The sequence below is a fragment of the Apteryx mantelli genome, chromosome 16 (assembly GCF_036417845.1).
Source record: "Apteryx mantelli isolate bAptMan1 chromosome 16, bAptMan1.hap1, whole genome shotgun sequence".
NCBI lineage: Eukaryota > Metazoa > Chordata > Aves > Apterygiformes > Apterygidae > Apteryx > Apteryx mantelli.
The window spans coordinates 20,716,556-20,738,173 of NC_089993.1; the positions used below are offsets into that span (position 1 = coordinate 20,716,556).

At 70.2% G+C, this 21,618-nt stretch overlaps 2 protein-coding genes across 2 annotated transcripts in view; both read right to left on the reverse strand.

Annotated features, from left to right (window-relative positions):
* CASKIN1 (CASK interacting protein 1) overlaps positions 1 to 11,961 on the reverse strand; it is a 30,000-nt gene extending 18,039 nt beyond the window's left edge. Inside the window, exon 1 of the mRNA XM_067306077.1 lies at positions 11,868 to 11,961. Within this exon, the coding sequence (XP_067162178.1) occupies positions 11,868 to 11,961 (94 nt within the window). The remainder of the gene's footprint in view (positions 1 to 11,867) is intronic.
* A 2,685-nt stretch (positions 11,962 to 14,646) lies between these two features.
* LOC136993488 (hexosaminidase D-like) lies at positions 14,647 to 21,151 on the reverse strand. Its single transcript, XM_067306255.1, has 14 exons — positions 21,045 to 21,151; positions 18,647 to 18,743; positions 18,290 to 18,527; positions 18,088 to 18,197; positions 17,915 to 18,002; positions 17,656 to 17,820; positions 17,316 to 17,499; positions 17,131 to 17,202; positions 16,842 to 17,046; positions 16,219 to 16,301; positions 15,958 to 16,036; positions 15,687 to 15,788; positions 15,058 to 15,147; positions 14,647 to 14,969 (listed from the first exon to the last, which is right to left on the reverse strand). The coding sequence occupies exons 2-14, from the start codon at positions 18,739 to 18,741 to the stop codon at positions 14,786 to 14,788; spliced, it is 1,695 nt and encodes a 564-aa protein (XP_067162356.1). The 5' UTR covers positions 18,742 to 18,743; positions 21,045 to 21,151; the 3' UTR covers positions 14,647 to 14,785.
* Positions 21,152 to 21,618: the final 467 nt, after the last annotated feature.

Genomic DNA, 21,618 nt, shown 5'->3' on the forward strand with positions numbered 1-21,618 from the left:
TCCAGCTCGCAGCTCCCACGAGAGCGGCAGCGCCGCCTCCGAGCTGCAAAGCGCCCGGACAAAAGGCCCCGGGCGGCGCCGGCGGCCCCGGGCGGGCACCCAACGCGCCTCCGGCCTCGCGCCCCCCGGAGCCGGGCCGCGCTCCAGCTCCCGGCCCCCGGGGACGCCCCTGCGCCCTCCCGCGCCCGGAGCGCCGGCACGTCGCTCCGTCCCCTGCTCCCGGGCGGCTCCGGGCGCCGGGCTCAGCCGTGGGCCGGGCGCCCGCGCCGGGGAGGCTTCGCGCCGCGGGTTAGGTCAGAGCGAGAGAGCGATAGATTATTAAACGCTCATTTCCCAACGAGCAGCTACTAATTATCAACCGTCTCAAACCCAAAGCGGCTTCTTTGCAACCAAATCGGGGACACCAGCTCCCCGGGGACGCAGCGGCTCACCGCCCGGGCTGGAGGGGGTTTGCATGGAGACGCTTCCCGGGAAAAGCCCCGTCCCCGTGCCCAGCTGGCCTGTCTCCTGCTTTCACGGTGCCCGCCAGCCTCTCGGCTCCGGCCAAAATAGCGCCGGGCCAGTTGACGGAAACGCGGCTCGCTGCACCTGCGGAAGAGGTGGCCTTTGCCGCCAGGCTGTGCTGAGCGCTCCAGCAAGCGCCCGTGCCAACTGCAACAACACGTCCCTCGAGGCTGCTTCAGGAGCTGGCGTTGATTCTGAAACCTACTGATGGCAGTTAGGGACAGGGACACCCAGTGCCGGGGCTTGCCGTTCTCCTCCAAGCACTCGAGGAATGGAGCCATCGTGAGCAGCTCCCCTGGCCGCTCGGGAGCCGCTGGCTCCCCCTTGCCTTGGTCCGCTGCCTGCCACACAGATTCCCGCAGCCCCCACCGAGCCAGTTTGGCATCTCCAAGGCTGCACGGAAAGGCGGCCGTGCTCCTGGCCAGCGCGGCCGCCCCGCTCGGCGCCTCACATCGGACGGGAGCAGGGCCAGGCGCCGGTGCCTGGCAGCAGTGCGGCCGCCGAGCACCGCAGCCCAGGGGCACCCCCAGCACGGCGCTGCCCCGCGCTCGCTCGCTCCTTTGCTCCGGCGCAGGCAGACGGTGCCAAGGCGGGATCGGCACAGCCCTCGCCATGGCCTGGCCAGGGCGCAGAGGGGGATGCGTGTGTCCAGCACCGCCAGAGCTGCAGCCCTCCAGGACCCCCTGTGCCCCGGGCGCACGGGAGCCGTGCCGGTGTCCCCCCGCGCATCCCGAGTGGGTCCCGAGCAGGGAAGCGCAGGACCGACGCGGGGCAGGAGGCAGCGCCGGGACCGGCTGCGTGCGTGCAGAGATGCAGACGTCTCCTATAGACACAGCTATAAACAGCGTCTGCCGCGCGCAAACGCCGCCCCGGGGAGCGAATCCCAGCTCCTCCTCGCGTAAATGCCTTTGCTTAGGCGAAGGCCTGGCGCTAGCCGAACGCACGCGTGCATCCAGCACAGCGCCCGAAGCTCAGCCCGCGGCACGCGGCACGCTCCAGCCTGGCCCACGGCTCCCTTCCCGGCAGCCGGGCCGCGAAGCGCCCGTTAGCGCCGGCGCGTGCCGTTCGCGCCGCGTTTGCACGGCGCGCACAGCCAGCGCTACGGATCCCCGGCACCGGGGCCCCGCCAAGCCCCTGCTGACGGAGCAGGTCCCGGCCGCGGGAACGCCTGGAAAACCGCGGCGGCGACGCGCCGGCTCGCGGGGAGCGGGCGTCTGCTCCGAGCAGATGGCTCCAACCTCCGCTAAATCAACATCCCCTTAATGAGGGGAAAGCCGTCGCGGCCCCCACAGCAGCCTCCGCCGCCGCCTCCCCGGCACGGCCGCCACTGCCGCCGGGCCCGCGGGAAGCCCCTGACGGAGCGACCCGCAGGCCGAGCCCGGCGGCTTTGCCGACCCTCGCGTCCTGCCGGAGCCGAGGCCGCCACGTCGGAGGGGTTTCTCCCCCCCCCCCCGGCCTGGTTTGGGCTCGTTTTCTCGCTGTGCTGCACCCCGGGGAAGGGGCTAGTGGGGAGCAGGCAGCCCCGGAGCCCACGCGGAGCCATGCTGAATCCCAAAGCCTCCTGCTGACCCTTTTCTTTGCCCCCCCCGTAGCGGTCTTGCTCCCCTGCTATCCCCACCATCCCTGCAAATCTTCCCTGTTCAGAGCCTGGGGGCAGCAGGACGCCTGGGTCCCTCCCCGGCTGCATCGGCCCTGGGACGCAGAGGTGACCGGGACGGGACACGCGGGACCCCACGAGCCTGGAGACGCCGGGTGCCGTGGCTCGGGGCGGCCCCGCGGGGCCAGTCCCGGCTCCAGGCACCGCGTTCCCGCGCCCTGCGAGCGCCGCATTCCCGCGCCTCGCAGGTGCCGCGTTCCCGCGCCCACGCAGGGAAGACGGCCCCGGAGGAGCCGAGCACCTCTCCCAGTGGGTGAGGGGGGATCCTGCAATGGCATCGCTGCGCGCTGCCAGATAAAGGAAGCATCAAAAATAGCTGCTCTTAATTATATCCTTGCAGACGAGTTTGCCACGCAAACAACGGGTGTTGAAAGCTCGTTGCACTAGGAGCCCTGGCAAGAGCGGCGATATTTTCCTGTCCGCGCTTCCCGAGCCATCGCGGCAGGGAAGGGAGAGCCCGGGCGGTCGCTGCGGGGCCGCGCTGCCCACCCAGCCCCGGGGTCCCTGGGGACCTCACGGGGTCCCTGGGGCCGCAACTGGGCAGGGGTCACGTCCGGCACAGCCTTCCCGCACCGCGGCAGGACGCCCACGACCCCTCCTGACGCAGCTCACCGGGCGCTGCCGAGGGCCGGGAGTGATGCTGCACAGGATCCGAGGCATTCCCGGCCCCGACCGGCCTTTTCCCGCGTGGCGAGCGGGCGGCACAACCATCCCGCCGATGGCTGCGGCCACCCTCACGTTCAGGGCGGCTTTAATTAACCCGGCGACGCTACGCAGCGGCTCGGCTCGGTGCCCCCAGCCCGCCATAAATCCCCCGCTCGCTCGGCCGTGGAGGTGCCTGGCGCCAGCGAGGCTTCCCGGCCAGCAGGGCCCCGGAGGCGCCGGAGCCGGGGCACCCAGCAGGTCCACGGAGGCAGAGGCCGTGCCAAGGCGGGCAGCCCTTCCCAGCCGCTGTCCAGCAGGGAAACATTTCTATTCCTGCCGCCAAGGTCACGCCAAGTAACGAGCCCGCGCTGCGTTCGGATGCTAATAAAGCCATTAGCATCCTATGATCAATTTTGACCGTATAAATAATGCAGGGGAAGCTCGCGGGACGCTGCCGCGGCACGCTCGCAGCAGGGCTCCGGCGGCTGCGGGAGCACCGGGAGCCTGGGCTGGCACGGGCAGGAGCCGCACCACGAGCTCTCACCTGCCCGCAGCGGCGGCGGCCCGGGATGCCCGGCGTGCTGTGCCGGCACCGCGCTTGCTTCGCGCTGCCAGACCTCGAGCCCTTTCCCCGGCAGAGACCCGCTGCCCGGCCGGGGCCCGCAGCCTCCCCCGGGGAGCTCTCGGGAGGGCGCTTAACGCAAAGGGAACCGAACGAAACGCGCCTCCGGCAGCGCCACGCACGGCCCTGCTGTTAATCCCTGCTGTTAATCCCGGCCCTGTGCACTGCGCCCTGCTGCCTGCCACAGCTGCATACACCACTGCCCGCCACAGCTGGATACCCCCATCCATCACAGCTGGATACACCACAGCTGAGCACAGCCCTGACCATCACAGCTGGAAACACCACTGTCCACCACAGCCGGACACCCCCATCCATCACAGCTGGGCACAGCCCTGGCCATCACAGCTGGATACACCACTGCCATTCACAGCTGGATACAGCCCTACCCATCGCAGCTGGACACACTGCTGCCCATCACAGACGGAAACCATGCTGGTCACCACAACAGGGCCTCCTGCTATTCATCCTGGCTGGATGCACCACTGCCACCACAGCTGGGCACCTGCAGCCCATCCAAGCCGGGGGTCCCTCTGTCCCGCTGCCCATCACGGCTGCTCTCCGGACCCCGGGTCCCGAGGGGTGCTGGCCCTGCGCTCCGCGGCTCTGAGCGACTCCCAGTCCCCACGGGAACGTCGCCCTCCTCTCTGCCACGGCCACGCGGGGGCCACGCTCACCCCACCGTGACAGCACGGCAGGGACAAGGTGCAGGGATGCCGGGAGGGTGCAGGAATGCCTGCAAAATGCAGCCGGCTGCAGCCTGCACGGGAGCAGCCGCGGGAGCAGCAACCGCCTGTGCCAGTGGCAGGGCCCTTGCCGGCCCCGCAGCTCCCGGAGCAGCGCCCGGGGAAGGAGACGCTCCCCAGCTCGGCCACCCTGCTCCCGCGGCCTCAGGGCCGCTCTCGTCCCCAACACGCATCGATCCGGATGCCCGGCCTCCGCACCGGAGCCTTCCCAGGAGAGCGGCGAACGCCGCACTCCCCCATCAATCAGCCGTAGCAGCCTGAGTCACTGCGGCGCTGCAGCAGCCGCGCCGGCCCCGCGGAGCGGCGCAAGGCAGCTCCCGAGGGGCAGCGGGGGCTAAGGTGGGTTCCCCTTTTTTTTTTTTTCTTTTTAAAGGAGACTTTCAGAACCAAAGGGAAGGGAAGGTGCACGGCACCGTGCCGCCAGCACCGCCCCGGCCCCGACGGGCCGTGCACAGCACTGTGCCACCAGCACCGTCCTGGCCTCGACGGGCCGCGCACGGCACCGTGCCGCCGGTGTCACCCTGGCCCCAGCGGGCTGCGCACAGCACTGCGCTGCCGGCATTGCCCCAGCAGGCCATGCACAGCACTGCGCCGCTGGCATCGCATGGCATCGCACGGCACCGCTCCGCCAGCGCTGCCCCGCCGCCAGACCCGTGCCAGCCGCACGCCCACCCTCATCTCCGCGGAAACTCGTGCTGGTGCCGTTTTCACGGAGCCTTAATTGAACGTCTGCTTGCGCAGCTCTGGGGCGACGTTAAACAGGTAATTTTCGGTAATCGCGCTGGCTGGAAGGGAGCCGCACCACCAACACGGCGCGGCGGGAGATGCCGGGCCCGGGAGCCCTTCCACCTTTCCATGACTCCAGCCGGGGCCCGGGTGTCACTTGGAGCAGCCGGGCGCTCCCGGGCGTACCTGAAGCACGTGCATACACGCGTGCACCCCTTCGCACATGCACTCGTGCACCCCTGCGCACACGCACTTGCAGGGCCGTGCAGGGAGCCCAAGGAAATCACGGGGGAGCGAGCGCTGCCCTGGCGCCCGGGTCCGAGCTCGCGGACCGGAGCTCGCTATTGCGGGCTCAGCAGGTCTCCAGGGGGGCCCCTGCTCGTCCCCAGTGTCCCCAGCACAGCGGTCACGGGGAGGCCGGCGAGGGGCTGCGCGGGGCTGCCAGCCCCCTTCCCTGCCGGGGAGCCGGGCCGCGAGGGCTTAGTCAGAGACAATCCCAGGATTTGTGGAGGCTGGACCGGAGGCAGCCGGAAGAATAGCTGCTGATGAGCAGCACGGAGCCGCCGAGGAGCGCGCTGTAAACAGGCCAGCTGCAATGCAGGAGCAGGGCCGGCTGCTGCTTTGTGCGCTCGGGCGGCTCCGGCATTAACGCGCCGAAAACCTGCGGGGGCCTCGGCGAGGAGGCGGCACGGCGCCAAGCTCCCACCGGCCTCCTCCGGAAGGGATCAGCTGGCTGCTGCTGCAGCCGAGAGCGGTCCCCAGCGCCGAGCCCTGCTCCCGGCCCGGGAAGCAGGCACTGCTGGAGGCAGCCAGCGGAGCCGGCCACCGGCACACAGATGCACACGGGCACAGGGACGTGCACAGACACAGGGATGCACACGGGCACAGGGATGCACAGGGATGTGCACGGGCACAGGGATGCACACAAATGCACAGGGATGCACACGGGCACAAGGATGTGCACAGGCACACGAATGCACAGGGATGTGCACAGGCACAGGGATGCACACAAATGCACAGGGATGCACACGGGCACAGGGATGCACACGGGCACAGGGATGCACACGGGCACAGGGATGCATAGGGGCTCATGGGTGCACATTGATGCACATGGGCACCCAAGTGCACACAGGCACAGGGATGTGCACAGGCACACGGATGCACACGGATGCACAGGGGCCGCTGGCAGAGCTGAGCCGCATGGTGCTCGGGGAGGCAGCGCCCGCGGCGGCTGTGCCGCCTGCAATCTCAACCTGCCCGCGGCGCCCCAGGGCCCGGCAGCCACGAGGCCGCCTCAATCCCTGCTCTAATCGCTTGGCTCCGCACCAGGCTGGCGGCAGCGACCTTGCTGGCGAGGCCCAAGGAGACTCGGGGCAGAGCAGGCGCTCCCCACGCCGCTGCTCTCTGCCCAGCTGTTGGGCACCGCCGGGCACCGCGCTTCCCGCCGGCGGCGGCACGGCCATCGCTCCGGAGCCGCTCCAGCCTGCTCCCACTGGCCCCTGCAGCCCCGCTGCCGCTGCGGTTTGCGAGCTGACCCACCGCAGCCCTCGCCCGGGTGGCACCGTCCATCAGCAGCGCGGGGCAGGCGGCACGTGCCGGCGGGACGCTCCGCGGCCGGCGCGCTGCAGCCCCGCTTCCCATTTTTCAGGCTGATTGCTCCTGTCATTGCGGAGCCGGCATTAAACACCTCATTTTCTACTCCCGTACCGAGTTGGAAAATACTATTAACATTTCATTATGGCTTAAAGATCCCTTCTGGCCTGACACGAACAGCCGATTTGCCGGGGAAATCGCTCCGTGCCCTGGGCAGGGACGCGCCAGGCGGCCAGCGTCCCCCGGGGCCGCGCGGGGATGGGGAAGGCGAGTCCGAAGCGGAGCTGCAGGATGGCACAGGGCCGGGGGCAGCGGCGGGTCCTGGGTCTGTGCTCGGCCCTGCAGTGCGCTCGGCCGCCGCAGCCTTTGCCCGGCGCGGGTGCAACGAGCCGCCGCGCTCCCCAGCAGAGGCGCGGGGCACGTTTTGGTTTGCGACCCCTCTTCCCCGCACGCAGAGCCCGGCCTGGCAGCGGTGCCGAGCAGCCAAACATCCACCAGCGGGATCTTTAACGCCCTCCCGGCGGCTTCCTGGGCGCTCGGGAAAGGCACCTTCAGCTCCCGGCAGGGTGAGCCGGCCGCGGAGCACGCTCAGCGAAGGGCAAATCCATCTCGGCAATCGGGGCAGCGCCGGCCGTGTCGCGGCAGCCCTGGGGCTGGCCTGCCGTGCGTGCACCAGCCCGGCCCCGGCGCACCGGCAGCGCCAGGAGGAGGAGGAGGAGGAAGAAGAGGAGCTTCACATGCAACACACAGAGGTGCAGCCGCTCGGCCGCAGCTCTGCTGCCGGGGCCACGTGCCGCGGCATAGCCGGCACCCATGGCACGGCACCGAGCGACGGCAAGAGCCCCCCGCCAGCCCTCGCTGCGCACGGCCGGCTGGGAGCATCCCGGGCCCGTCGGGGTCCCGTCCCCCCGAGCGGCACTCTCAGGGCACCCACGTCCCGCACGCCGGGAGCCGCGTGGCGCGGGTGCTGCACGGTGCACGGCAGGGCATTGCATGGCACGGCGAGCGCAGCAGGGACGACAGCGGCGCATGGCCCGGCCAGGGCTCCATCCCATGGAAATGCTCCGGCGGCTTTCGGAGCTGCTGCCAGCCCTGGGGATGCGCCTGGCTCATCGGGACATGAGCAATACAGGGCAGGGGCAGCCCGTCCCCTGCGGCATGGGGCTCCCAGCCGCCGGCCCCGCTCCGGGGTGCCGGCGGAGGGGTCGGCTGCGGCTGTTCCCCACGGCAGGGCAGGGAAGGGTTAACGGAGCGCAGGCAGAGCGGGGAGAGGAGCCAGACGCCAGCCCGGCTACGAGGAAACCGCGCTGGCGAGGGGAACCGGGGCTGCGCGGGCGCTCCGCCGGGAACGCCGCAGCGCCTGGCCCCGGCAACGCCTGCCCCGCATCCCGCATTCCCGTCGGTGCCCCGAAGCCGCCGGCGCGGGAGCATCCCGCGCCTCTGGGAACCCCCCGGCAAGGGGGCCGGACTGCGGGAGACAAAGGGCTGATTGGGGCCGGGCCAGGTGGATCCAGCGGGAAGCCAGGCCAGGCAGGGAGCCTCCGGCCGGGAGCGGAGCCGCTGGCCCACATTCCCTGGCTCCTCGGCAGCATCGGCTGGGCAGGAGCGATGCCCCCGCCGGGAAGCGGCCCCGGGGAGGGGCGACGAGGGGCTGCTGGAGGCGGGGAAGGGCCACCCGGCCTCTCGCCGGGAGCAGCCGCCGGGCCCGGAGCAGAGCGGAGGCTTTTCAGCTGCGACCCCTCGCCAGCCGCACGGAGATGCGAGAAAACGTAAAATAAATACTTGTCACCCCAGGCTGAGCAATAATCCCCCTCTGGAAGGAAACTTGGCACACGGCAGCGCGCCGCCGGCTGCCAAGTCCTTGCTTGGAGCGAGGCTTCGCAGGCAGGTTATAAACCCCGAGAAGAAGTTTATACGGGAACCGCTGACACATCATTAAGCGCAGCAGCAGCGGGAGCGCGGCCCCGCGCCCGGACCACCCCCCGCGCCCGGGCCGTGCCGGCCTTTCCCCAGCCCGGCCCCTCGGTGCCGCGGGCGTCGGGAGGCACACGGCGCTGCCCATCCCGGCCGGAGGCGCTTTGCAACGCGGCTCCCGCAGCATCCGGGCCGGCCGCCCGCTCCCGGCTCCCTGCCCAGCGGCAGCAGCCCTGGGACAGGGCCACGTGGCCGGGGCTTCGGAGACATGTTCCCATGCACGGGACGGCCCCGTTTAGCAGCGCTCGGCCTCATCCTGCGCAGGCGTTTCCAGCCGGAGCTGCAGCTCTCCCGCGGCCGAGGCCTCCCCAGCGCCCGCGGGCTCCGAGCGGCGTTAGGGAGCCGGCAGGAGGGACGGCTCCCGCCCCGGGAAGGCAGCGGGCCGGTAGGGCTGGGGCGGGTTTGCCGCGGCCCTGCCTTCGCCTGCGTGGAAATTGAATTGTAAAATGTCAAAGACATTTCCTAACCGCGCCATGTTAGCCTGGTTTTATTAAGTACTGTTATCAGAGGAGATTATTAAGGCAATCAAACGCGGGCAAAAAAAAAGCCCCAGAATTAACTGGCAGCCGCGAAGGAGGCCGTGTCGGAGGGGCCTCCAAAGTGCCAGGGATACGCGGCGCCGGGTGACCCGCACGGGTCGCGAGTGGGGCACGGCACTCTGCCCGCCAGGATGGGGACGGGGATGCTGCCGCCCGCGGGAACGCTTTGCAAAGCCCCGTTGCCCAGCGGCGGGTGCAGAGCCCCGGGGCGCGCGCGGTGCCCGGCACATCCCGTGCTGCACGCGAGCCCGGCACCGACACGACACGCTCCCGCCGGAAAACGCCAAGTCACTACAATTCTTCGAGGGAGCATCCTTGGAGGAGGGGAGCGGGCAGAGAACAGTTTGCTGCCAAAATCCTGCATCTGATTTGCGTAACTTTCAGACAACCTCATCAATTATGGATGGCCGGGGCGCGAGCGCGGGGCGCGAGCGCGGGGCAGCCGCGGCCCGGCCCCAGCCCGCGGGAACTCCCGCTCCGCGCCGCGCGGCCCCACGTCGCCGTAGCAACCCACGTTAATTCACGCAGGGATTTTTAAAAATCTCATTTTTCAACCCCACATGAATAGGATATTATCCAGACAACGGAGCTAAGTTACAAATCCTCCTCGTGCCGAAGGAAGCAGGGGGAGCACCGGAGGCATGCGGGGGAATGGTGCGGGGCGCTGGCAGGGCGCGACGCGGACGGGCCGGGGATGCACGGAGGCTCCCGGTGTGGGAGCAGCCCCCGCACGGGGCGCTTGCACCCTGGCCATGCACGCAGCTCTGCTGGGAGCGCTGCCTTGGCCAGCAGCTCACGCGCCCCAGGCTGCAGCACGGTACCTGCTGCCACGCACATGCCCACTCCCAGGGCAGGAAGGATCCGGTTCGGAGGGGCCGCAGGAGCGGTGGGCGCCAAGGGTTGCGCACGGGCAGCATCCCCCCATCGGCAGGCGAACCGCGGCACGGGAAAGGCGGGAGACGCAGCGAGGCTCGGAGAGGAGACGGATGGGGAGGAGGTGCTGGGAGTCCCCGGCACAGCTGGGGGTTGCCATGGCAACGCCAGCTGTGTGGCCGCGGTCAGCAGGGAATCACCGGCGCTGTGGGGGGATACGGACCGGGCCTGGGGTGCAGCTGCCCCACGCGGTACCCGGCACGGCACGAGGGGCCGCGGGAGCTGGCGGTGGCCGGGGCCAGCTGGGGTGCACCGGGCTGCACCAGCCGGACCTACGGTGGCCACGCTGGTCGTGGCGGCAAGAGCAGCTGCACCATTGGGGACGTGGGGGGCCCCACGCCAGCCACGCACAGCCCCAGGGACATGGGGGGCCCCACGCCAGCCCTGCATGGCCCCGGGGGTGCAGGGGACCCTGCACAGCACCAGGGACGCAGGGGACCCCATGCCAGCCCTGCATGGCACCATGGACATGGGGGACCTTGCACAGCCCCAGGGATGTGGGGCACCCCACGCCGGCCCTGCATGGCACCAGGGACATGGGGGACCCCATGCTGGCCCCAGGGATGTGGGGGACCCCATGCCGGCCCTGCATGGCACCAGGGACACGGGGGACCCCATGCTGGCCCCACACAGTGCCAGGTCGCAGGGGATCCCACGTTGGCCCTGCACGGCCCCAGGGATGTGGGGGACCCTGCACAGCCCCAGGGATGCAGGGGACCCCACGCCGGCCCTACCCCGCCAGGGACACCCCTGTACAGCCAGGGACAAGCAGTGCCACGCCAGCCTGTCGTGGCCGGGGACACGGGGGATGCCCACATCCGGGGAGCGTCATTCCCTGGGAGGAAGGGAGGGAACGGGGGCAGGAGGGGGTGCGGCACACAGGGCCATGTCCAGCTGCCCAGCGAGCCAACGCTGCGCGAGCCCTCGCCACCAGCGCTGCCCCAGCCCAGGGCCCGGCTGGCGCCACCCGGCTCAGCACCCCCGCGCCAGGCCGGGAACCTGCAGCTGCAGCAGCACCACGAATAACTCGGTACCCCCAACCACCTTAACAGAGCGGTTAAAACACTCAGCGAGCGGCTAGACACACACATGGAGACGCACACGCATGCACACAGGGACACGCATGCAGATACTCAGGGATACACCCCCCGCGCGCACACTCAGCTACAACACGGAGATGCACATGGAGAAACATCCAAACACCCCCACACGGAGATACACAAACACAGACCCATCCAAACACACACATGCCAGGATACACACAGACACACAAATATAGCTGCCTACCCAAACACGGACACGCGTGCACGTCCACACACACGCACGCACACACGTCCGCACACGGAGACACACGCAGATGCACGCAGACATGGGCATCTTGAGCGCACACACGCACACTGCCCGTGCACGCACACACACGCACACTCGCACACATCCGCAGATGCCCCCCAGGCCGCAGCCCCCTGCCCTCCTCCGTGCCCGGGGCTCGGCGACACGGGCTGGCGCCGGGCAAGGACGGCGAGGCCGGGGCCGGCGCCCCTTGGCCCCCCGCTGCCGGGGCCGGTTTGCGGGGTGCCGGGAGCGGCGGGTGCAGCGCCGAGCACCGCGCAGCCCGGGCCGCTCCGCCGCTCGCCCGCTCCCCCAAACGGGCCGCGGCCCCGGAGACCCCCCGTGCCGGCGCCGCGGCCCGGCCCGGCCCGGCCCCGCCGCACCGGGAGGCGCCAGGGATGCGCCGGGCACCGGGGCGCCGCTGCGGGGCGGGGTGGTGGTGGTGGTGGTGGGGGGGGGGGACCCGGCCGAGCCCCGCCAGCACCGGGCGGCGGGTGCCCCGCTCCGCTCCGCTTCGCTCCCCCCGGTGCCGCCGCCGCCCCCCGGCCCCGGCCCCGCCGCGGCGCACCGGGCCCCGCCGCCGCCGCCGCCGCACTCACTGGCTTTGCCGGGCTTGGGCCTCTGCAGCAGCTTCTGCACGGCGCCGACGTCCTCCGCCTTCACCGCCTGCACCAGCTCCTGGTCCTTGCCCATGGCTCCGCGGCGCCGGCGCTCCGCGGCTGCCGGGGCTCACGGCCCGAGCATCCTCCGCGGCGCCGGCAGGGACGGGCGGGCGGGCAGCGGCTCCGCTCCGCTCGGCTCCGCGCGGCTCCGCTCCGGCCCCCCCCGCCCAGCCCGCTCCGGAGGCGGCGGCGGCGGGCGCCCGGGGCGGGGCGGGGCGCGGCGGGGCGGGGGGCGCCACCGGCAGCGCGGCCGGGGGGGGGGGGGGGGGCGGGGACTGCGCGCCGGGAGCCCCTGGGGGCGGCGGGGCATCCCGCATCCAGCCCGCCGCTGGGGTGCAGCGAGTTGGCAGGTCTCGGTGCCCCCGGCCTCGGGCAGCGGCATCGACAGCCCGGGGGTGTCGCCCGCCCCCCCCGGAGGGGAGAGCAGCCGCGGCTGGGGGGCAAAGCCCGGGCTGCCCCCCCAGCCCCAAGCACAGCTCCTCCAGGCCCTGCCGCCGGTCCCGGGCCGGGCGCTGTCCCCGTGGCAGAGCACAGCCACTGCCCTTGGTGCAGACCCCCAGGGCGAGGGGAGCAAGGGGGCTGCAGGGCTGGGGGGGCCCCGGCACTGCAGAGCCCCGAGGGGGTGAGTGGAGCCAGCAGGAAAGCGCAGCTTGGCTCGCTGTGCCTGGGGCCGGGCTCGCAGTGCCCTTCGCAGGCCCCAATCACCCCCCATCAGCCTTTGGTGGCTATTAATGGGAACCAGGCTGGAGCTGTTTTTCAGTTTCTTTAAATGAAGCCCTTATTACTGTCTCATTTTTCACTTTTGTAGACACAATGGCCACTGATATTCGTCCTCTTGCATTTTTTTATGGTTTAAATGACTGAGACATTAAAAGAGTGGAGTATGCCTGGCCGTGCTGAGGATGAGCAAGGTGCTGAAGAACCAGTTGGGAAATGGGGCCAGCAGCACACAAGGTGTTAATGTGCTTATGATGCCCAGTAAATGCAGAGTAAATCCATCACCTGCACAAAATTGCTCCCAAACTCCTGCTCTCCCAGATAAGCTGCTGTCTAAGAGCCTTGCTGAGGACCCCATTCTGCAAATTAACCTCAGAGCCTGCTACTCCGAAGGTCTCATACCCCAGCCAGCCCTTAAAAGGGATGAAGAGCACTGCTTCTTGCAAGGCACTGGGGCAGCCCAGCTGCAGCACGTTGGTGGTCACACTGCACTGGGGCAGCCCAGCTGCGATGCATCAGGGTCGTGGTGCCCTGGGGCAGCCCAGCTGCGATGCATCAGGGTTGTGGTGCCCTGGGGCAGCCCAGCTGCAATGCATCGGGGTCGCGGCGCCCTGGGGCAGCCCAGCTGTGATGCATCGGAGTTGCGGTGCCCTGGGGCAGCCCAGCTGTAATGCATCAGGGTCACAGTGCCCTGGGGCAGCCCAGCTGCGATGCATCGGGGTCGCAGCGCCCTGGGGCAGCCCAGCTGCGATGCATCGCGGTTGCGGTGCACTGGGGCAGCCCAGCTGTGATGCATCGGGGTCGCAGTGCACTGGGGCAGCCCAGCTGCAATGCATCGGGGTCACAGTGCCCTGGGGCAGCCCAGCTGCAATGCATCAGAGTTGCGGCGCCCTGGGGCAGCCCAGCTGCAGACCCTGGTTAGTGAGTGGGGCAGGGGAAAAGATGGGGGGGACAAAGCCCCCTCCAGACAAACATGAACTTGATTCCCCCCCCAGATGCCTCCTGCCCAGGCCTCTGCTCATCCCCTGGGCTGCAACTCAAGGCCTCCCTGCACTGCCCCAGCCCCCTCCTGGCTCAGGGCTGACCCCCCCTCGGGCACAGCGGGGTCCTTCTCCTCTCCCCCACCCCCACTTTCCAATCCAGGATATTTGGGTTGCTGGTGCGAAACGCCATCTAATCTGCCCTCTAATCCTGCAGCCTGGCGGTGCACGGCTGCACAGGGGACTGCATTCGCCACAGGTCTCAGCCGGGGCTGCAGCATGGGGGCTGGGGCTCGGGGCTGCAGCTCCGCATGCATCCTGGGCCCCCGGGGCTTTCCTTGCATCCGCCACCACCCAATAACACACATGAAGCACCCAACCAAAGGTCCTCCGTGCCCTGCAGCTCCTCCTGCTGCTCCTGACCCTCCTCCCCAGCCGAGCTGGGCGCTTGCGGCCACAAGCTCCAACCCTGCCGGCGCTGCTGCGGCTCCCTCCGGGGCCCTCGCCAGTTCCAGGCGGTCTTCAACGAGCAGAAAAATGTGCAGCGAGAAGCACATCGGCCCCGCCAAGCGCCACAGGCCAGCTGGGAACGAACCGCAGCGCAGGGGACGGGACGGAAGCAGCACATCTGAAAAGCCCTCGTTTGCAGCAAGAGGGCTCAGCCCAGCGCGGGGGGCTCCCAGCAGCACCCACAAACGCATGGTATTGCCCTCAAAATATTTGCAACAGCCCCCTCTCCGGGGGAGGGGGCCAGTGCTCGCCGCTCGCCGCTCCATCACCCAGCCACGTCTAAGAAAATACTTTATTGTGGAAGTGGGTAGCGCAGGAGCTCTCTGCACGGTACAAAACCAGCCATGGCCGGGCACCGAGCAGAACAGCTTTGCAGACCAACCACCACCACCCGGACACGGGACACCTGGTCCGGCCTGCGCCCGCTGGCCCCGTGTGCTGCGTTTGCTACCCAGAGCCCAGCCAGCTCGGGGACGTCGTGCCCTCCCACCCGTAACGCTCGCGGGGGACCGTGCCGTAATGGCCGGGGGACAGCGGCGGGGTCCAGCGGGTCCTGCCGTGCTCAGCGCGACGCAGGACCCTCGCGGGACCCCCGGCAGCGGCGGGCGCGGGCCCCACCAGCGAGCACCCCGGCGCCCGCCGCGGCCCCTACGGCGCCTTGGGGCGGGCGTTCAGGCGGATGACGGCCCGGTAGTCCCTGACCAGGTCCCGCAGCGGGTCCAGGTAGGGGTTGACGTTCTCCTCCAGCCACTCCTCCACCGTGTCGGGGAAGTAGACGCTCTCCAGCTGGGCGCGCAGGTTGTGGACGAAGCTCTCCCAGTCCTCGTGGACCCTGGCAGGGAGCAGGGGGTGAGCGCTGGGCCCCGGTGCCCGAGTCTAGCCCCGCGAGCCCCCCAGCCCCGCACAGGCCCCCCGCGTACTTGAGCAGCCTGCTGCCGAAGCTCTCCATGTTGCGCGGGTTGCCGAAGCGGTGCTTCCGGTGGTAGGGGCTGAACCAGCCCTTGACGGCGCTGGGAGAGGCGCCGCGGGGGTCAGCGCCCCAGTGGAGCCGCGGGCGCCGCGCTCGGGGCACGTCCCCTCCCATGCAAACACTCGTAAAGGGGTTGAGCAGAAAGGTCCCCCCCCCTTTTCCCAACGCGGCCCAAGGCGTTCCTCCACGGGGGACGCGACCTCGCTGCGTTTTCCTGGAGCAACGTGGTGGGGAGCAGGGAGTGGGACTTGCGCCAGAAACCCAGCATGGTGCCGGCGTGCTGCACCCCCAGGTCCCCTCGGAGCCAAGCGCTCGCGGCTCCTCCGTGCTCCTGGAGCACATGCATGGCGCGCGGGGCTGGGACGGGCGTTGTGCACCCGATGGGATGCACCCGCTTGCAGCCATGCGCGGGAAGGTGCCAATAGGGTCAGGGAGCCTTGGGGACAGCGATGTGGGACTGGAAGGGGACAGCCCGCGCTGCCTGGCCGTCGGGGATGGCTGACGTCCCCGCGTGCCCCATCCCACGGCTGGACCCTGCCGCCGCTGCCGGCTCCCGGAGCTGCCCGGCCGCGCCGTTACCTCTCCTCCTCCAGGACTTTAACCACGCTCTCCTTCAAGTGGCTGTTAACTTGCTCGACCATGCGATAGATCTCGGCACCGGGGAAAGCTCCGTTTCCCTCGCTAGGGGAAAAGCGAGGACAAGACGTGGGAGCCCGGCGGGCTTTTTCCCCTCCCGTGGGGGCAGCGCGGCTCCCCCGGCGCGGGGGCGAATCCAAGCACCCGGCATCCCGCTGCAGGGCGGCCCTGGCACAGGGCTTCACCCGCCGCGGCGCAGGCGCTGGGCACGCACCAGGTGCTCTGCTCCAGCTGGATGCTGCGGAAGCCCAGCACGTCCAGGACCTTCCTCTTCGTCGCTTCGGTGAACCCCCCTGGGGAGGGCGAGGAGCCAGGGGGAACGCCGGGTGAGCCGGGGGGAGGAGGGCCGGGACCCGCGGGGATGGAGCTGGCACTGCAGTGCAGCAGGCGCCTCCGGCAGGGCTGGGCAGCAAACCCCGCTCCCGCGGGATGCCCGCTGCACCCGGCAGCGCCGGGGCCCGGCGGCGGCACTCACCGTTCACCAGGGTCTGCAGGCACACGGCCAGTGACGGGATGCCGACGGGCAGCAGCTCGCAGAGCACCGAGTAGTGATCGTACCTGCAGCGGGGACACGGCCGTGCGGTCGCCTCCGAGCCGCTGTCCTGCCCCAGCACGGACCGCGCTGCAGCGCCGTGCTCCCCGGCTGGACCCCCGCGTGCCAAGGGCTTCCCGGGAACCCCGCGTGCCGAGGGTGGCAGGGACGCTGTGCCACCCCCCAGCTCTCCAGGAGCCCCATGCACCGAGGGTGGCAGGGATGCTGTGCTGGTGGCTCTCCGGGAATGCTGTGCACCGAGGGGGCAGCGGGAATACTGTGCCAGCCCCAGCTCTCCGGGAATGCCGTGCACCGAGGGTGGCAGAGATGCTGTGCTGGCCCCCAGCTCTCTGCAAGCCCCATGCACTGAAGGTGGCAGGGACATCAGGCTGGCTGCAGGCTCTCCGTGAACCCCATGCACCGAGGGCAGTGGGGACGCCGTGCTGGTGGCTCTCCAAAAACCCCATGCACCGAGGGCGGCGGGGACGCCGTGCCAGCCCCCGGCTCTCCGGGAACCCCGTGCACCGAGGGCGGCGGGGACGCCGTGCCGGCCGCGGGCCCCTCACCTCTGCCAGCCGGTGAGGACGATGCCCTGGAGGCGCAGGGAGGGGAAGCGCGGCATGGCCTCCACGACCTTCAGCCAGCTCAGGTGGTTCTTCAGGTGGTAGCTCAGGGGGGTCCAGGCCTGGGCCGGGCCCGTGGTGCCCTTGAAGGCGCTGGCGAACCACACGGTCTCGAAGCCGCTCTCCGCGTATTTTGCGATGAACTGCCCTGGGGGGGGGGGGTGTTGAGCGGGGGCCAGGCTCCCGGCGCGGCAGACCCCGGCGCGGGGCGACCCCGCGCGCGACCCCTTACCGATCTGCTCGGCGTCGAAGTCCGGGGCGTAGAACCACACCACGGGCGAGACGTGCTCGGCTATGCCCGACTCTGCGGGGCGGGAGCCGGGGCCGGGCCTGAGCACCCCGGGGGGGGGGCTGCGCGATGGGCCGGGGGGGGGGGGAAGGAGGCCGCCCGGCGCCCCCCCGACCCCCCCCCCCCACCTCGGAGGGCTCCGGCGCCGATCTTCCTCAGCATGTCGTCCCACATGAGCGCCCGCCGCCGCCGGGGCCGCGCGCCCAGGAAGCTCGCCACCTCCTTGACGTGGTTCAGGTACATGGTCCCCAGGTCACCCTCGTTGCGGCTCATCCAGTTCTTGGAGTCCATCCCTTCCCCGAGGTGGAACACCTGGATTTGGGGCAGACGGGGGGGACGCCTCGAAGCGCGCCCGCAGCCTCCCGGCGGGTCCGCAGCACCGTCCTCCCGCTGCGGCTCCCGGGGCCGGCGCATCTGGGTTTCGGCACCTCGGCGCCATCGCGCAGGTCCGCGCGGCCCGCCGCGCACCTCGTCGGCGCCGATGTGGATCCAGGCGGAGCGCCGGTGCTTCTCCATCACCTGCGCCAGGACGCTCTTGAGCAGCGGCAGGGTGCCGGGCGCGTGCGGGTTGAAGCTGTTGGGGAAGCGCTCCACCTCCCGCAGGTGCTGGTACTTCTCGTGCTTGAGGATGAACTGCGCCGGGACGGGGACCCGCTGAAGGGACCGTCCCCGGCCGTGGGGGGGTCTGGCGGCGTGTCCCCCCCCCGCGCGACCGCAGCTCGCCTACCTCCGCGTGCCCGAAGGTCTGCACCAGGGGAACCACCTCCAGCCGGTTGAGCTCCGCCAGCTGCTGGATCCGCTCCACGTCCTCCTCGCTGCGGAGGGAGGAGGAGGCGGCGGCGGCCTCAGCGGCGGCTCCGCTCTCGGCGGCGCCTCCCGGGGCCGCGCCGCCCCGCTCACCTGTAGGCGTAGGGGGACTTGAGGGTCTCCAGCTCCCCCTCGAAGGGGAACATGTCCTCGTACTCCACCAGGATGCCGTTGGCGCCCAGCTGGGACAGGAGCGGGAAGAGCTGCGGGCCGGCGGCGCCCGGCTCAGGCTGCGGCACGGGGAGCTGCCCCGCGCCGGGAGCCCCGGTCCCGCCGCCGCCGCCGCCGTCCTCACCTGCTCCAGGTAGGAGACGCGGGGCGCAGCGCCCTTGAGGTCCAGGTGCACGAGCCGCATCTGGGAGCCGCCGAAGTCCTCGGGGAGCGGCCGCCCGGGCTCGTGCCTCGGGCCCGTCGCCTTCGCCGCGGGCGGCTGCAGCGCCCGGCTCCGGGGCTCGGCATCCCCGGCGCCGTCCCCCGCCTGCCCCCAGAAGCCGTCGTCCCGGCCGGCCGCCTTGGGCGGCTCCAGGGGGAAACTGCGCAGAGTGGAGCGGGAGGCGTCTCCGGCGCCCCGCGGGCACCAAGCCGAGCCGGAGCCCGGCTCCCCGCGGAAACCCCTCCAGGCTCCCTCCCACGGGCTCCCGGCTCCGCTCACCTGTCCCGGAGGAGGAACTTGATGCCAGCCAAGGCGACGATGAGGAGCACGGCGAGGCGCAGGAGGTTCAGCTTGTGGTTCCGCTGGAAGGCCATTCCTGCGGGGCACACGGAGGGGTCCGGCATGCGGGAACCCCCCCCCCCACCCCGGCTCTGCCCCCCGGAGCGGGCAAACGGCCCCCGGGCCGAGCACGGAGGGAGCCCGGGGCAGGGGCGACCCCAGGCTGCCACGGGGCTGAGCTCGTCCCCTCCGTGTCCCTCCGACCTCGCCACGGGCACCGCTGGGAGAAGCTGGGGGCTGCCGGCACGGAGCTTTTTTTTTTCCCCCCTAAATCGATTTCAAGAACTTGTGAGATCTACCAATTTCTGTGAAAACGAGCCCAAATCAAACACGATGTCTGCAGGGCGGGAGACCCTTCACCTGCCCGCTCCAAGGCCGCAGCTCCAGGGATGCCGCAGGGATTCACACCCGACGGCTCCGCTCCTGCCTCCACATCTGCCCCCCTCTGGCCTTGGGGATGCATCCATGGAAAAGATCCAGGGCAAGCAGAGCCGGCGCTGCTCAAGCACGCTGCCCTTCCCGCAGCAGCCCCGTGTTGCTTATAAGAAGTGCTATAGTTTATATATATATATATGTATATATGTGTATATATATATATATATATATATGTATAATTTGTACTTTGGGGGGATTTTGCATGCTCTGGAGCGCGTGGCGAGGCAGAGCCGGGCATCTGGCACCTCCAGGATGCCCGTGCCCAGCACGTCAGGAGCCGGATGCCAGCATTCCCGGCCACGTGCGCGGCGAGTCCTGAGGGAGCAGCGAGGAGAGCACCAGGGCTGCAAACACGGCGCCCGCGGCCAAAGCGCAGCGGACGTTGAGCCCAAAGCAACGCGTCCGGGGCCAGGAAGGAGGCGCGGGAGCTGCCCGCACGGCTGCCGTGCACGGGAAGGGACGGCCGAGCCCCCTGCCCCGGGGTGGACGGGGACGTGCAGGGGCACCAGCCCAGCTCCCAGCTCCCAGCCTGCCGCCGGCAGCTGCAAACCGCCCTTCCTGCTGGGTCCTGACCCGAATGTGCCGAAGCTCAGGGTTAAACTCCGGCCTGCCGGATTTGGGAGCTGAAAAGCAGATTTTGGTCCCTGCCGGCGCACAAGCCTCTTAGCCGCTCGCCCGGGTTTTGCTGTTACTGCGCCAGGGGAGAAGGGCCCCGGGCGCCTCCGGCCCCGCATTAGCGCTTGCTCTCGATGCAGCGCTAATCCCGCTCGGCACGCTCCCGCGGGGCCTGGGGGCACGGTGGCAACAGCCGGAGCTCGGGTGACGCTGCGCTCATGCAAGTTTAAAGGCAGCCTGAGCGGCGGGGCAGGGGGATGCTGCCAGAGGGGATAGCCTGGCTCCACCGGCCGCCTTGCTATTCGGAAGCGATTTCCCGGGGGGAGCGCCCGGAGGGGCTGGAGCTGGAGCTCGCGGTGCCGTGGCTTGGCTGCCCGGGAGGCTCGTGGGCCGGACCCCGGCGGGAGCCCGGTTTGGGGCATCGCGCCCCTTTCCGAGGCACAGTGCTGTCCACCGGCACGCTGTTCCGTGCAGACAAGCCCGGCACCGGCTGGGCACCCACAGTTATCCTGCACATCCCTCGGCAATCCCAGGCCCTGGAGTGGGGACTCATCCTTCCCACTGCGGCGGGATCCACTGACCGCGACGGTGCCACCCCGGCTCCTCGGGAGCTGCATCTGGAGACGATGTGGGAGCAGCACGGGCACTTTCCCACGGTGTGCGCAGCACCTGCTCCCTCCCAGCACCGTCCCCACAGAGCTGTTTCCATCTTGCCCCAGTCCCGGATGCCCCCGGGAGCATCCTCCCGGCACGTCGCCTAGCAGCGGCGCTCTGGGCTGGAAACGCCGCCGGCCCAGGCATGCGGCATGCAGCCGCCGGGCGCCCCGCGCCGGGAAGCCCGCAAACACGCGCCGCGCTCGTCACGCTGCCATGGGAACCCGGTGCCTGAGCGGGGCAGGTATCAACATTTAGACGGATGCTGTCAGCTCGCCGGGACCTGGCGTTTTTCATACACGTTGCCTTATTTAACTAGGAAAACGGTTTGCCGGGATTTGAGCCTCCCCCTCCGCAGCCCCCTGCCAGGGCAAGGCAGGGCCGCGCGCGCATCCCTGCGGCCTCAGGCCCCAGCGCTAAGAGAGCGCGAGAAGCCGGAATTCGTAGTTTAACCAGCAACGGAGCGACCCCCCTCTCCGGCGCCCACCCCTCGCCGCTTCCCGGGCTTTGGCGTGGCACCAAGGCCGGTGCCCGGGAGGCAGCGAAAAGCCCCGCCGGCGGGTCCGGAGAACAGCCCTGGCGCCGCTGCTCCCGGCGCGGGGCTGTGCGGAAAAGTGCCTTGTCCCTCGCTTACCTGCCCCAGCGCAGCGCGGAGCGGCCCCCGGGCAAGAGCAGGAGCAGAGCTGAGCCCGCAGGGAGGACGGGCACGGGGAGCAGGAGCAGGAGCCTCCCCGCGGCACCGGCACCCTCCCGGCCCGCAGCAGCGGTCCCTCGCTCCGCAGCACGGTTCCGAGGCGTCTGTGCAAGCGCTGCCTTCCGCAGCGCCGGAGAGCGGCTGCCCACGGCTTCGTTTTAAGTCATCCCTCAGCCGTTGCCATGCAAAACCCTCGTTCCCGCACCCTTTCCGCACGGAGGATGGCAAGGCGGTGGGAAAAGCAACGCCTGCACCGTGCACACACACACGCAAACATATATACATGATTTCCAGAGTCTTCCATGGCTCGGCTCGGCGCAGCCGGGCGCGGAGCCCCCCGAGGCCCCGTGCCCATGCAGCGGGGACGCGGTGCACGCCGACTGCCCCTGGGGTGCCCCGCGCACCCGGGGACCCCCGGCATCCCCCAGCACCGCAGGGCATCGCGGGTACCCCCAGGCTCCCTGCGCACCCCTGCACACCTAGAGCATCCCTGCGCCCTGCAGCAGCCCCTGGC